Genomic DNA, 17,471 nt, shown 5'->3' on the forward strand with positions numbered 1-17,471 from the left:
AAAACCCCAACAACCCTTCTTCCTAATGTCTGTGCCTCTCACCCTCAGAAAAAAGTAATATTCAAGGCTCCAAAAGGGAAACATCTCTCTTACAATATCCTACTTTTCATTGATTTTGTTTAATTGTGTGTTCAGTAGTAAAATAGAAGCAGCAAAATAAATGCAACTAGCTATACAACTTTCACCATGCCTGCCAACTGGGACACTATATATATAGGCTACCACTAGTAAAACCCAACAGCTGGTGAAATGTAGCATACACAGGTGATACTGCAAGCACTCTGAAAGCTTAATCCAGTCATCTTTGTACCTATTTTTCATGTTCCTTAGTCATTACAGACTATATATTTAGGATATTGTATCTTCTACTATAGAAATGTTGAACAAAATTTGGAAAAAAATATGCTGTAGACAACTTTCTAGTAGGAGGCTCATGTTTCTTAAGTGTGTGTGGAGAAGCAGGGGTTATCTCAGTTTTGTGAAGAATGGGCGCAAAGCACTTGTGGTAATCCCGGCTGTCTCTATTTAAATGATCTTAATGAGTCTTGAATGATAGGCACAGTCTCTGCCTCTAATCAGTAACTGGCTGATAAACATAAGTCTTCTTACCTTTGGCCACTAACTAATCTAACATCCATCCAGAAGACTTCATTCTACCTGAGGGGTGAGGAGGGGTCCTTGTCTCTGCTTCTTCACAACCTTTTCTGTCTTCTGCCTGAAATGCAGAAGTTTTGCATTCCAGATGTACACCCATAGCTTAATGAAGTATCAACTTGCTAAACTAATGACTGGAATAAGCTTTTTTGAAATGGGCTATAACATCAGTGTCACAGCTTATTGCTTGGTGTGATTTCAGAGCATCAGTAAGGACAACAGAGGTGCTTGCAGATTCAGACAGATGACCTGAAATCTGTGTTCAGTTGGCAGTCAAAAGTTACTTTCACTATGCTTGAAAGACTAAGATCTTTTTATTATTTTTTAAATGAAGATCTACATTGAAACTCTTGGGGGGAAATATTTGAAAAAATGTTTTACTATCCTAACTAACTGAAACATGTTGTGCTATTGTCCAGGTGGGCTTACTAAGTCTTTGACAGGCAACTCTGTATTCTTGGCAACCAATTAAAAAAAGCAACAGAAAACCCCCTTAACTCTGAACCATGCTGTTCTATGAATCAGTGTAACAACGGATCCTGCATAAAGCTAATAAATGCTCCTAACACCTGATGGGAAATGCAGTTACCCAATTTAAATGCTACTTAAGTATTGGCAGATAAAATTTGTATCAAAATGTTTGAAAAGCAAATTAAAAATTTCAGAAATATAAATTTCATACAGTCACTTATTGAAAGAGAGGCTCTTTCTAATTACATGTAGTAAATGAGTATTATAGTAAGTAGGAACAAATCCAGTGAATGGAGTCTTGGCTATGATTTTGTGATTAGCTCTAGTCTAGAATTTTTAATAGCTCAGGTTATTTCATTACTACCTTAACCCCATTTGTACAAGTTTGATTAGATTTCCTCTTGCCTCTTCAGCAATATTCTTTCATGTATCTTTAATACATTGTAATATGATTTAATGATATGTCTTTAACACATGGATAGTGACCAATAGATTTTTAGCAGCTTAACTGATATCATAGAATGTATACAGTAAAGTGGCCCAAAGGCACACTATGGCAATGTCATGATTAGCTTGTCATAAAGACAGTGAATTTATTCTAGACGAGATTGAAAATGAGAAGAATTAACATTTATGTTATGCCAGTCCCTCAGAAAAGCAAGAAACAATTAAAAAAAGGCACTCCACGCCAGGCTCTTTTTCTTCCATCCTTAGACAGAATCGGATTTTACCAGTGCCCTCAGCCCTGTCACCATTCAGTGTTCATGTCAGGCCATCACCCACACTGGTGTTGTGTGTAGCAGCACTGCTTTCTGTATTAACTTACAGTTGCTTTCCCTCTTCTTGACCAGCTCTAAATGCAGTCCTGTGCAAAGAGAACATCCTACCAAGTCTGCTATTAAAATACCCCAAAACTTGAGAGCTAAAATTGGCTTAAACTTCCCAATGTTAAGTGCTGCTTCAAGGTGAGGAATGGCACAGCAGGCAGGACTGGAGATGGGATGGGGCATTCCTGGCTTTCTGGGAGCTGTAAAAATGGAAGCAATTGAATTTCTGGTGCAACTGGGAAGGGCAAGGAACTCTCTTGGTGTTACTGTGCATGATGAAGTCAAAAGAAATCAAACCTAAAAGCCTTTATATGAAAGCACACTACAAAGTCAGTGATTCGGCTTCTTTTATACTGCATTCATAAAAACTGCTCTGAGTTGGAGCAGGGAGTATAGGAAAGAGCAAGGTGTTCCTCACCAGCTACAGAAGAGCAACCTAGCTACACTGCTTTGAAACACTAGAGAGCAACACATTACATATAGTCAATATATTATTCCTTCTGGTCAATATACAGAAAAGAATAGCATCAGACCCCTTAGCAAACACCTGATTAAGCACATTATTACAATCCTTTATAACGTGTGCACACAAGTGCTGGTACACTTACGGTTTGGTCCGTCAGTGGTGGAAGCACAATTTGTTTTTCAATTTTGTTCAAGACTAACTTCCATAGCTCTTTTAAAACTCGTTTCAGAACTGTCTTCTCACAGATTTTTGCAGAGACAGTTAAACTGGAATAAAACAAAACACAAACCAGTCTCCAAAACTAGCATTAAGACTTCAGAGGTGTGGTATCACTATATTCGCAGACTAATGGCCACTATGGTTTAGCTCTTCTCTACCAATAAGGATTTCTCAATGGCTTAGTTATGCTGCAATAGTATCAGTAAATATTTTTGGTAAAAAAAGACCTGATTTGCAGGTTATAAAGTATATATGCATATATAAAATATGATGCATATCTCCACTATACAACTTACTGTTTAATATATTAGTGATATATATTTACTGAAAATGCAAAATTATAATGAGTTTTAAAGATTGATGGATGATAGAATTTAGCACTCTCAAGCCCCTAAATTAAAGTTTTGCTATATAATTTTTTTATGTCTTAAAAATAAAAAACTAACGTCTCCCTTGTTGTCTTACATTTCTACTGTGATGTAGGACTAGGTGTTGATAGCTAAGGAAAATTCAGGACTACCATTTGGAAGTATTTATTTCTGTATACTGGCATGTCTGTGCAATTATACTATCCATTACTAACATTAAAATTAATTTTTTGAAGGCCCTATATAATTAGATTTTTTTCTTTAATTGAAAGTATATTCGTAAAGCATCTTGTATGTATTATCATGAATGAGTCATGAATAAAGTGCTACAGTTTTCAGACACGGGAAAAAGTACTTCAAAATAATATCATGTGAATGCATATATGGGCAATTTTACAGAATTATGTCTAATCTATTAACGTAAAAAAAGATTATTATCAAGTCATTATACATATAACAACATAAACATGCCAATTCATATTTCTAGCATCTCTTACTACTCTTAGTAAGCACACAAATAAAAGCATAAATAAGAAGTAACTAAAATCTAAACTATATTAACATGGTATGTTTGTATTCCTATTATAAATATATGTTTGTAAGAAAGGTGATATTCCCTATCAGTATTTTTTTTTATTTATTTCACATCGTTATTTTTTGTGCATGGGTTTAGCATTTGTTAAAATTCCATTTAACATTCCTGCGGTGAGGAATATTTTCTATTCAGACAGCAATTTAAAACCCATTTTTGTTTCCACTATGTCATTATTCAATTAAATCTCTAAGAAGCTATGAAGACAGCTTTGAGAAATGACAATTTGGAATCGAACATGATGGGCAAAATCAGCTTACCCATTTTTTTTAAACGACAAGCTTAGGATTGCACATGTAAGTGTATAAACATTTTGGCTTTTCTTCAAGACTTGTGCTAGGAGTAAACATCTTAACTCAAAGATAACTAAAATTTAAACCCATACTGCTTAAAAGGAGCACATACCCCTCTTGTACCTTAAAGCATAGGACTAGGTAAATTGCTAAAAATAAAAGGCTGACATATAGATAAAGCAGTTAAAAAATTTTTCCAGGCTAGGAATGCAGGCACTGCAGTTGACAGTGTTGCATAAATAGTCAGATCTTATCAAATACATTAAACAAGCATTTGCCCGTTGCCAGCTGTCATTGAAATTCATCTAATTGCCAAAGCCCTCAAAAATGAAGCCTAGAAAAATTAAACCCCCAAAGAAAACTCAAAATCCCCTTCAGTTCCCACCCCACCCTTTATGCCAATGACTTTTAGACTTTGGCTATGCATATGTACAGTAGGGAGCTGTGATTCTTGTTGTGTTTCTAAGGTAGCAAGCCCATCAGTCCCATTTTTAGAAACAATAAGCATGTGGAGTAATGCCCTGGAGAAAGAAAAAGTTATAAATCAATTCTTTAAATCAGAACAGCTTATCCTGTCACTGCTGGATGATGAGAAGATAAGATACCCTTACTTTCAGGGCCCAGAGTGAGTTTGCAGGACTATGTCAAAATTTAGCTTTTTACCGAGTGAAAAAAGTCAAGTTGCTCTCTAAACCTTTAAATGATGACCAAGTTTTTGGTGACAGAGAAGTGCATATTAATAAGCAGGGGAATACTTGGTGACAAGAAATAGAAAGGCAAATATGTAGCTCACATAGAAATTTCTTAGTGTAAGTAAACAGGTTAAGCACAGTATTCTGCCCACATGTGAATACTACAAATATTAAAAATATTATGGAGTGTTTCTAGGTATTAATGATGCATCAGGGTAAAACTAAGTATGTTTGAGTGTAGCATGCAGTTCCTAAACTGCCACACAAACCAGTCTGCCACACTTACGTTTTGTCCAGGAAATCCATGAGAGGCCGAAGCACAATCTCGGCATCAATGGCTGCACTGTTCTTATTGGCTGCTGCATTCCCATTGCCTCTCATTTGATTCAGTTCATTGCTCATTTGTCTTACACAGTCTTCAATAATAAATTGGAAACTACAGGGTGGAAAAAAAAAAGGAGAATGAAAGAATTCTGGGATAGAAAGCAACATTTATCATTTTGCTTGAGGTTTTTCAACAAGATTTAAATCTTTTCTGCAATGATGGAAAGTTCACAAACACAAGATACTGCAGGTGCTATAGACTGAAAGTAACTCAAGCTATAATCCTAAGGATTATAGCTCATATAACTAATTCATGTACTGTTTTATTTTCACCCCCTTGTTTCCGTTCTGTCATTATGCTTTTCATGCCCTTGTAGGGGTGCCAAGTAATTATTTTCTGAAAGCAATAGATGTATCAGAATCTGTAGTTTAGGGTACGATTGACTACCAGCTAGGAACAACTTCTCAAGATTTTATTTTTGGTGTGAAAGGACAACAAGAACAGGTGACTATAAATTATTTTTCTCTTGGTGGTTTATATGAACTAAGCTTTGGTACTCTTCTTCAGGACAAACATAAAACTTCTACTGATTTTGCCCCATTTGGCTCAATTTTACTTTTTCCTGGGTTACACACAGAGTCAGTGCCGTCAGAAGCTTTGCTTACTTCTTTGCAACTAGACAGAGCTAGAACATTTGGACTGTTTAAAATATTCTTTCACAAAAAAAACCCACTGGGAAGTAGTTAGACTCTTCCTCCTGGAAGGAAGTTTTTCCACTTCGAGGTGAGTGTGAACAAATTCTTGCTCCTCAAGTTGTATCTGTTCAGCTTTTCTGAAAAATGTTATTTCCTAACTGATCTGGTTGAGCCATTGTCTGGCAGTCTTCTAGTGTCATTGATGTGATACAGTCTTCAGTCAATATATTTAAACAATGCACAACAGCAGTTAATCAGTCAACAGTTCAGAGGCAGAATAAGGCTCTTGCACACATGGTAATTTGGTTTATGAATTGATTTATGATTAATTGAATTGGTTTAGGATTAATTCATGAGATTATAAATGCAAAACAGAGGCCATAAATATACCAGGCCTATTAATGTGCAAAGATAAATGGCAGAGATTAACTTGAAGAAAGTGAATTTACTATGAGAGAAAAGAAACATTATAATTAGGCAGTAAGCTGTTCCAGCTACATGGCTAATCACAGAAAGAGAATACAAATCTCCATGTGAAAACACTAGAAAAATTGGAAACTTTTCTAAGTACACTTGGATGTGTACTGACCTACACACTTCAAAGCCCTAGATGAAATCAACATGAAGCTGCTATTGAAGCTGCTCGTGTAAATCCTTGGGACCAGTCCCTCTAATAAAAGCCAAAATAATGCATTGGCTTTTCTTGTCTTTAGCAATCTTTCTAATATTGTTAACGTCACAAATTCTAGCAATAAACTGACCCATGAAGAATGTTCTAGCTATCTGGAGCATATCTTAGATTGAGCTATTCCTGGGTTTTCTTTTGCAGAAACATAGTTGGCTCATTCAGAAAGAAGCCCTGGAAAGAAATAATATTCATGCACTGTCAACGATCAGAGAACCAGGGCCTGGGAGCAAAAATAAAGCAAGACAATATGACAAACTAAGCACACAGAAAAAGTGAAGTCTGTTCACCCAGATGGTTCATCAATGGATTAAATAAGCAACTACAGACTTCGCTTAATGAATACCACTACAGCAGTAATCCCTCTTTCTTAGATTTCCTTCTAATTTGAAGCAAAAATAACTTGCAACTTCTTGTAGAACAGGCACAGCATCATACTCATTCAAGACTGCAGCGTGCACTCTGATTAATAAAAGATTTTGAGAGTAAGGCTCATCATGAGACAATTCTTGCAGAGCCACAGGCAAGCAAATTACCCAAGGTGGCCATTCACAGTGACCATTTGAAACAGGCTAAATGTAGGCAGTCATCCCTGGTTGAAGCAGGCCACTTCGAAAAAGCTGTCAGTCTCAGGAAGTAACATAAACATGGTCAGAGAGAAAAGTTTAACACAGCATCAAGCAAGAAAAAAACAGCAATTTTTGTTTTCCAAAAAGCAGAACAAAAGTTATCAGCCTGTAACCCGTTCATGCCCACCGATCATTTTCAGTTTTCTTTACAGTGGGGTTACTGCTGTATGTTTCAGAGTCTAAACAAACACATACACACACACAAATGCACACCACTTCATCAGGGCAGAAGCAGGCTGTACCTCAGGATATCCAAGCAACCACTCAGACTTAATGAGGTAGATTTTTGAACAGGAATATTTCTCTAAGGTTTGCAGTAAAATAGGTTTGTTACCTTGTAGCATATGTTACGCTGAGTTCATCCAATACATTGCTAAGTTTCACCTGAAGCTCTTTTAGAACAACACTAGCTTCAGGATCCAACTGCAAAGAGATAAGTAATATTATATTTTACTTATACACTATGGTTTTGGGGTTTCCATTACAATTAATGAATCAGGAATTATATGCAACGATACACTGCACTATGGAAAATCAAATGTGGAAACATCTGTTACAACACAGGATTGCTTTAGTAGGCCTAAAAATCCAGTTACCATTTAAAAGAAAATATTTGATTGTAATAATGAAGAATTATATTGTTAGAAATCAAAATTGTGCCTTTAATCAACAGCTTTCCATGGGATGGTGCAAATTGTGCTGGCAGTCACAAGAATAGAACTACCATTAGCAGGCAAATGGTATTCACAAGGCATACCAAGAGAAGGATGCATGAGAAGTTAGTGCTTGTGTTGATAATACTGCAGATGTTTTTACCTTTTAATTATTTTTGTACATTTCACCACTGTTGGTAATTTTTTTGTGATTTGTGTGGAAGATGTTTCCATATTCCCATTAATGCAGCATAAAAGTATAACAACCAGCACTAAAAAAGATGGCTTAAAGACTATCCATGCTGATTCTACTGATATAGTAAGAGGGAAGGGAATCTACTGAATTTCAGTACTTCTGTTTCTAAAAGCCATTAAGACATACATAATTCAAGCACAGAGAAATGCATTCTGATGCACAGGGAGAACAGCTCCTGTACCTCTGATACAGGTTTTCTAAACATAGGAAAAAAGAGAATGCAGGGCAGAAATATGGTTTAACATTTACAGGGAGATGGGGATCCATGCATAGATATTTAATCAAAAAGGTACTCTGTTGATATTGATCAGCAGCTTTTTTATTTGGCATGCATTCTTTTTCAAATTTAAAAAGATAAGGCTTTTTGTGTCCTTGAGCTTTAGCATTTAGGAAAAATAGTTACAGTCCATTGTGGGATATAATTGATGATCATCAGGATCAACAGCTGAATGTGAATTAATAACTCATGTTCCAGGTCTTTCAGCTATCTACATCACAATGTTAAGGAATGATTTTCAATGCTAATCCTCAAATTCTGGGTTCTGTTCTGCAGTAAGGTCAGAAACAGATCTTTTGACAATTTCAAAGGAAATCGCACATTTAGAATACGTAATCAGGTCTGTCTCTATTTGTGTTTTCATATCTTTCAACTGCAAGAGTAGTGCTTAGTGCTTATTCTTTATCTGATGCTTCAGAGTACTATGGTGCTGTAGGTCAGCTGTTTTAATCATACTTTAGAGACAAGGGGAAGCTGTGTCACAGCACATTGGATAACTTACATGAGACTACACAGGAATTCTGAGGCAAAGTAAAGAAAAAACAAACTGAAATGCCCCCAAAGATCTACTGTGTTCTAACCTTAGGCCATCCTTTCTCTCCTTAGAGGTTATGTGTGATTTAAAAGCATAGAAAATCCAAGATTTTCATTACAGTTTTTGACAAGAATCTGAAATAAGTGACAAGGGGAATTGCAATACATCCTTTAGAAGATATTCAGCGATGCGTAACACTTTTCTAATCTGAAAAGCTCATATTTTAACACTATGACTACTTAGTGATTTAGTTTTTAATTACTTTGCATTGAGAGAAGTTCTGTTGCTTCTCCACTTCATGTCTTAGTAGTTTCCCTGGCAGATACACTCTGACAGTTCATACACTTAAAGTGATTATTTTCCTTTGTATGAAAAGCAGGGATAAAAAAAAAAAGAAAAGCTAATTTTACTGAAATGTCTATATTAGTTAACAAAGCTGGAGTTTACTAACAAAGGCAAAGATTTTTTCCAAGAAATGCATTTCACTAGGGAAATATACTGCCCCCTTTGGTGGGATACACACAGAACACAAATTTAAGACCACTAGAATATTAACATTTAACAAATACTGAACATACAAGCATTCACACTGAACATGTTACAGATCAGAGAAAGCAAAAAATACCAGGCAGGCAGAAGACTCAAAATTTCTTACCAGATCATGCACAAGCTAGAGAATCATCTCGTTACTGGGACTACAAAGGCCAATGTAGTTACTTTCTATCAGAGGTTGTTGTGATAACCAGAAAACATGATATATTTGCTAAATTCACCTGGAAATGGACTTAGTCTGGCCAAAATTAGATTAAATACTAGTGTCAGATTGTGGACATTACATACATTATAGAAAGGTGCATGCAGGTGCTAGATGTTTAGAGGGTTTTGTGCTCACAAATTGCATGAACAAGTTTGTGTGTGCACAGCTGGAAGCATCTAGCAGGACATCCAGCCTTGTGTATACACATGCTCATGCTTATTAATGCAGTGTCATAGGGAGGAGTGGAATATAAAGAGGTATGCGGGCTGACCATCCAGGTACTAGACACCTGGTGATGTTGTGATGACTAAGAATATGTTAGCAAGGTTTTAAAATTCTATTGTTATTTTTAACTGCTGGAAAAATTTGAGTGTCTCACCAGGACTAAAATGTGCACTTTTCATTTATTTTACCATGTGCCCTCTATGTGCTAGTGAGTTTGCAGGGCAAATCGGAGGGTCCTCAGGCATCAGCCCTTGACTGGCATCATCCAAACATACCACAGCCATGACCGGCTTTTTTTTCTAATACGGTACAGCAAAGATGGGAACTATTATGATGGTTCTATACTATGAAATTCTGGGGGGACTTCACAACTGGTAAAGATGGGTTTAGGATGGCCTTGTACAGTGGAGATAAGGTAAGTCAGCTTTTGGTACCTCTGCACATCACAGACACTAATTATTGTGGATTATCTTCTGTACATCTTATCTTTTAAATTAATAAATTGATTATTTTTTTTTAGTATGAAAAGTATGTTCAGCTATGACGCCTTATGTAAAAACCAAAACATTTGGGAAAAAAAAAAATATTTCAGTGGAAGCAGGAAGGGTTACTGTCTCCCTCTCAAATATTCTAAAAGGCTGTAGATCACAACATGACTACACTGTGCAAAAACATCATAGTTTTGCAACAACAAGCTCCAAAAGGAATCTTATTTGTGCTTTAGAAGGATCTATTATTTCAGCAATGGTTTGAGCAACTCCCACTAACACATTTCATATCAGGTTTGCTTATTCTCAGGAAAGCATGGTGTGGGAAATGCACTATAGCACTGTGCAAATGGTTTGGCTTAATGAAGTTGACAAACTGCAAGACTTACAGGTTGACATCACAACACTCACTACTTGAGACAGTAAGACATAGCTCTCAAAACCACTGTGTAAAGGAGGTAAGTTTCCCAGTGAGGCAAATCAGTGATGAAGAGATTAATTAATTTACATGAAGCTTTCCAGTGACCGGGAGAAAAAGTCCTCAGCATTCTTGACTTGGTTGAGATTACTTACTAGCAAGGGAGTAACGATAAAAACAACCATCTCTGTTTCATAAGCCAATCTGTTTCTGGATAGTTCAGAGTTATTATAGGAAGGGAAGTGTATAAGAACTTGGGTAAATGCAACCTGTAATTCTTCATACTAGTTCCTACTAGTAGCAGTTTAAGTAAATAGATACAAACATGCTCAGCTGCAGAAATCTCAGCCACCCAGATATGGTTAAGTGACAAATTACAGGGCTAACCTAGCCCTAATGTTACTCTAGTTTGCAATCAGCCACAAGGGAAGGATGACAGTGAGACAAAAGGCAATGCTGATCCGCATCTGAGAAGATGTCATATAGGGATATACAGATATGAAAATGAAATATCTACAGTATTGTGGACTTTTCTTTTTCTCCTCAATTTTCATCTGCTACATAGAGTTTGATGAAGAAGGACCAAAAAAAACATGCCTGAATAATTTTTCAGAAAAATAAAAGAAAAAAAGCCCTCACTGAGCAGATCATTGTTGGGGGAAAAAAGACCAGTGTCATTAATGTGCCATACCTAATTTAAGCATTGAAAGAGAGAAAAGACCATTTATCCCTTAGCTTCTTGGGTTCCATTTGCAGTTCAGAGGATGTGCAGGCTAGTCTTAAAATATATTGGTAGGTTGCTCAGGCGTCAAAATCTGAACTTTTAAAACAGCAAACTTATTTTGGTAATGTAAATGTTATTAACCTGTTAACATGTAAATCGTACTTCTCCACCAATTCATAATATGCTTGGCTTTCTTAGGTTCATAAATCTGTTATTTTACCATCTTCTTAAATAATAGAGTTAATTTTTACCCACAACAGAATATATTCATAAATTTGTTGGCACATTTCATAAGATCTGTTAATTATGGATTATTAAATAGATAATTAGAAGTTTGACTTTTTCTGAATGCTAAACAAAAGGAGAGAAAACTTTTGCTGAACAGCTGAAAAAATAAATAAGAAATATTTGAACATCATTGTTTCCAAATGCTGCCTGTCTAAAACTGTGAAATTTTTTACACATACAAGCCTTGGAAAAGAATTAAAGATCTGATGGATTTTGCTGCTTTTGACATAATGTGTTAGATTGAGTTATTCCATGCTGTAATTTAATGTGTGCTAGTACGGATATAATCTTGTTAACTGCAAATTTGGTAGCGTTTCTATAGGAAACTACAGAGATGCAAATTACTTTTGCATGAGTTAAATGGAACTTCTCTAATCTGAATTCCATTTATCTGCAATTTCACAGGTCTAATTGCTTATAGTTTCCTAATGGGACCACCTGGTTGCTTCTGTTCAGAAAATAGTTTTACATGTTATATGTACATCTAGGGAAGATACAGGTATTTATCAGATCTGTCACTTCAGTAGTTCTTTTTGTCTTTGACAGAAATCATCCTTCCTCCCCCTGCCCCCGGCCAACTAGGTACAGTGAATTCAATTTTGAGATGTTTGGCTGCTACTGCTCTAAATACTTAGGCCTCTGACTTTACAGATTTAGAGATGGACGTTTCAGAACTATTCTGCTTAAGTCTGGGCCTCTGTCATCCCATCAAAATCTTTAGGACCACATACAGAATCCTGTAGGAATTCCTAAGCATTACATATAAAGTTGGAACTGAACTTGATCGGAGTGCAAATATGATTTACCTACAGTCAGTGTAATACTGTTGTGCATAAACAACCTGCTTTTGCTTTCCACCTTTTTTTGATCCTAATTGCTGTAACTCATTTCTGCCATGTTCTGCCATCTGGTGAAAAGCAACACAAGCATTAACTTTTTTTTTTTCTCTCCCTTTTATTAGCTTTCAAGTTGTTAGACATAAAAAAATGATGTAGTGCAAACGTATGCACTCCTTTTGGACAAAACAAACACGAACTAAACCAAAATTCCACATTATGATGATCTGTTCCCATGATTTTGGACTTTATTTTTAAAAAGAAGACAGTGGGTTGGATCCCACTTTACTACTTTTACTTTATTATGGCAGACTGATCTCATTTATATAATTTCTTAAGTACGCATCCTGCTTGGCTACAGCAGAAGAGGAAAGTTAATAAAGAAACTCATACTGTTCAGACTATTTTATTTCAATGGCTGGGGAGCTGAGAGCCCAGTTTTTTCTCTATTTATAGAGCTTCCTGCCCTGCAATGTGCAATAGGCCTACTCTGAACATAGGGACTGCTGCTTGATTGTGGTATTTTGACTGCAGTAGTTTGAAAAACATACTGCTCACAATGGGACACTGAGGAGATTAACACCATTTAATTTTTCTTAGAATTAGTTTTGCTTCAACTGAAATAGGTCTCATTATTCTGCTGAAAATCATCTGAATTTTTATGCCCTCCACAAGCAAAACATTAAGCTATTTTCTCCCTGCAATGAAACTGCTTACAGATTTTACTGCTGGCTTTGTTTCTTATAAGTACCAGTTCAAAAAGGCAAATTGGCCATTAGCGTTTATGGTCTCAGAATAGCTAGGGGAATAAGTATTCCAATTTGAGGACAAACATTTTAGGGGCACTTTGATATGCGTGACAAAAAATTGAACATGAATGTACTTTTCTTCAGGAAACTCCCCTAATGAGAAACAAACAAAACTTTGAATGTATTTTTTAGATCTTTTTTTCTTAGACCATGAATCAGAGATGCATTTAAGGTACACGACAAAGGTATTTTAGAAAAATATCTCCAAATCTTCTCCAAGGTGATGCATGTTGCATCACATTTGTAGGAAATGTTGCTTTGATACTGTAACACCTTTAATAATTCATCCTCATTAACATCAAAAGGGAAAGTAAAAAGGATGAGAAGTAATGAGAGATTTTGAAAGAAAATTGCTATGAAAAACCCTAATTATTTTTTTTAACTATATTTTTTATTATATAAGCTATTGGGAGCAAAAGGAAAACTAATTATTTTCTTGAGGAAAATGGAATATTTTGGAGATTCAAGAAAATATTCTGATTTGAAAATAATTTGATAGATGTAAACAAAGTGCTGCTCAGCTTTCCTCTGCCCTTGTCTTCATCAGGATTTACAGACACTTAGCTGTTTTTATGATTCATGACATTCGACATGTAGCATTGGATCCAAGGCCTTAATACAGAAGTACTTTGCACAGAACATAAGAGCATGGAAGACAAGATTATTTGTAATATTTGGAGAGTGAAAGGGGATTAATAGGAACCACAAAAACCATAGTTGCCTCTGGACGATATGTCCATACGATATATGTATTTTTCAGTTTGATATGAAATTCTCAATGATGACAAGGCTGCAGAAATTTATTTCATGTTCTCTGGAACAGGAAGTTTTTTTGCCATGGCAGCTTCAAGAAGCTATTTCTAGCTTAACAAAACCTCCTCAACGTGGAGTTAGCCTGTGGGTTCATTTTGAAGGTGCTACTCATTGCATGACACAGGGGACAATCTTACCTCTGCAGTGTCCCACTGTGGGTGTGGAAATATGAAATAATGTATTTTCCAATTCTCTCTATAACACAGTCACATTAGATCAAAGTTTTGTGAAACTATCAAACTACAGTCTCAACAAGAAAAAGCTGATGTTTGTGTAACTTCTTTTTTAAAGCCAGCTACTGATAATAAGGATAGTATATTCACATTCTAAACATTGCTTTTTAACAAGAAGACAGGATTCTATAGCTTGAAAAGATGTCAGTTTCTTCATTAGCTTTCAAAACAGTCAAAGACTACAATTAGCAAAGTATTGAAGCACATTTATGTCCTTTTACTGTTGACATGACTTCAGGCACTTTTAAGTCTTCTGAAATATAAAAGGAGATAAAGCTAAGCATATTCTGGACTGTTGAGTAGCAGCTCTTGGTGAAATGGTGCCAAATCTTGAACACAAGCAGGCCCTCAGGTACTGAAAAGTGCACTTAAAAATGTTTTATAGATTTTTTTAGAAACTCTGAAAGACTTTACACTATCTGCCTAGTAAAATTTCTTAATTTAGAGCGTCAACTGAATGCCCAAGCATAGCTCTTTTGATTTTAGATCATAGGGAATTACACAAATGCATCGATGGAAATTAGTAGGAAATGTGACTGTTCTTAGCCTTAGAAATTATGGTCAGGAATAATAAAAGATGCTTACTATCACAAACCTCATAAGAGAATCTCTCTCCTTCTTTCTTCTGCTCAGTGGATTGCAAGTCAAAGGCATTAGACAAAGACATGACACATTACAGACAAAGCACAAAGCACATATTCTACAAAATTTTCAGATACAGGCAAAACATACCAATACATAAAAAAGCAAAGTATAGTCCAATACAAACATTAAAATAAAGCTGGCACTACAGATTACAACACAAAACGCCCAGTGCTTGTTGAACGTTACAGATCATTAGCATGTTTCTGTGAAATAGTGTTAGGTCTTTCTAGTATTTTCAGGACATAAAATAGTTATTGTAGACTTTTTTTTAAAAAAAAAAACATTTTGATTTTGTCTACAAGCAGAAGTGAAGGCTGTGACTAGGTTGAAAACATGGTGCTAATGATCTCTAAGGAACTTTGAATGAACCAGGAAACAAATATGACTCACCTCCTTTCCTCCCATGGACTCAAACATTTTCTCAAGCTGGACTCTTAATTGTTGAATGTTGTTCATCAAGATACAGGGCTACAAAAAGAGCACCAAATGTGAGAATGTGCGCGTTATGTTCCTTTTATGTATGAATATGTGTATTCACAGCCTCTGGGCTGAAGACCAGTTCTTCAGCAGCCCTACATTCATGCAACTGTGGTTTTTAGAGGAGGATCTTAGGTTCCTGACCACTGCTGCCTTCCCTTCCTTCTTTAATTTACACTCCTTTTTGCCCAGTCAGCAAAACCACTCAGCCAGTGACCACCCATTATGCCCTTAAGACAGTGTTGTGCCACAGGAAACTGAATACCTTCTCCCAACCCGATGGGCGGTTTTCAGATCCCAGTATTTCATGTCCTGAACCTTATATTTATCCCATATGGCTCCTAGTCATACTTAATGCAATTACATCTGGTGGATTAATACAAGTAGTACATTATCATCTCTTGGAGAGTAGACACAATAATGATCAAAGTACTTGGGGAGTCAAAATAGACTGGGCGAAAGGGAGTGCCAGATTGCTTTCTATACCCAGTCTTCGCAGAAAGCTGTGACAGCGCTGTAACACAGATAATGGCTGATGCTTAAATATTTGAATAAATCAACAGGCAGTTCTGCTAATAACAGAACAGTATATCAGAAATTTACATTTGCAATGCTTGAAATGTTGGTGAATTAATTAGGCAGTAGAATAATATGTTAATAATAATAATATGTTAATAATAATATGTTAATAATATGTTAATAATATAATAATATGTTTTGTAAACATATTATTTTAGTCTAAAAATATTTCTGTTTAAGCTCATTTCCTTAAGGCAGAACACAGAGCCACAATGTAGATGACAGCAACTGCGGGATAAATATAAGGTAACATGTAAAACTTGGATAAAATTAAGCAGCTGATTTCAAAATTATGGAAGAAAGGATCTATTACTAGAATTTTGTGTACTCAGATGACATTATATGCTAGCTTGGTATGATGCGGGGGAAGCAGTAAGACAATACTTGCTAAAAGAGTTCTGGTTGGCCAAGGTCAGTGTGTTCTACTGCATGATTGGATTAATTTAGACACTGAAATAATGCATTTCAACAAAACACATAATTTTTTTGGACAACAAGAAGGTGATGGAATGATTACAGTGATTGCTACTTATTTCTACCTTTCCAGTTAATAGCACATTCCAATGTAGTGCTGAAACATGGGGGGATTAGATTTTGGTATTCAAAAGATCAGTAACATGATTTAGCTTTAATTAGTTCTACATTACTCTCAAAGGACTTTGGTGTCAGAGTCCCTCTCAACTGAAGGAAAAAAAAGAAATTTGATCTAATTTCTTAATGCTTACATTACTGCTTCCCAGTGAAGCATGCTATTTGTCCTCCTGCAAAAGACAGCTGGCTTTGTGTAATGGTTGAAATATCACTTCTTTTCCTGCCTCTTGAAAAATCCACAAACCCCACTTCTTCCATTTATCTTTTTTTATTTTTATTTATTTATTTTCTGTTAATTTATGATCACTAAGACTGTGTCCTCCTCTCCTCTACTATCTCCTCTCTTCTGATGTATTCATTATTCTGGAAGTTATCTGCAATATCACAATTCAATGATTATGATTTCTGATGGGGGAATAAGTAGCTGACTATAATGTCTTGGTTCTTTTGTTCAAAACAAGTGCAAATGCCTTTGGCAATGTACTGAAGCTATGAGATAAATACTTCATACTGAGGCAGTTTTCAATGTTTCCTTCGAGGCTAGCTAAGGTTGCTCTTTCAGAGCCCAAGTCTACCCTGGCTCAATGGAAAATTTTCTATTGCTGTCAGTAAATAACAGAACCAGAGTTTAAAAATATTCTCATCTTATGATTTCATTATCATCTTGCTCTTCAGAATACTCTTTGCAGCAATTTACAGGAATCAGACAGTCAGATGCAACAATATGTAAAAGTGAGTGGCAAGTACAACACATAACCCCAGGTTTGTTTGTAAACTCTGACAGGAGGTGAAGATAAGAGGATGTTTTTACATTAGATACATGTCTTTATGAAAAGCACCTTTGGTATGCTTTTACCTGAATAGATTATGTGCACCTTTTACAGTGTTTAATAAAAATAGTATAAGTATTGACTTGAAATAGAATGCCAAAATCTAACTTTAATCATAAAA

General features: G+C 35.7%; 1 protein-coding gene across 1 annotated transcript in view; it reads right to left on the reverse strand.

The window, feature by feature from the left end:
* UNC13C (unc-13 homolog C) overlaps positions 1 to 17,471 on the reverse strand; it is a 239,064-nt gene that overhangs the window by 25,075 nt on the left and 196,518 nt on the right. Inside the window, exons 25-28 of the mRNA XM_049812315.1 lie at positions 15,264 to 15,341; positions 7,251 to 7,339; positions 4,869 to 5,018; positions 2,561 to 2,684 (exon numbers count right to left, since the gene is read on the reverse strand). Coding sequence (XP_049668272.1) covers positions 2,561 to 2,684; positions 4,869 to 5,018; positions 7,251 to 7,339; positions 15,264 to 15,341 — 441 coding nt within the window. The remainder of the gene's footprint in view (positions 1 to 2,560; positions 2,685 to 4,868; positions 5,019 to 7,250; positions 7,340 to 15,263; positions 15,342 to 17,471) is intronic.

This window comes from Accipiter gentilis, chromosome 10 (genome assembly GCF_929443795.1).
Source record: "Accipiter gentilis chromosome 10, bAccGen1.1, whole genome shotgun sequence".
Classification (NCBI taxonomy): Eukaryota; Metazoa; Chordata; class Aves; order Accipitriformes; family Accipitridae; genus Astur; species Astur gentilis.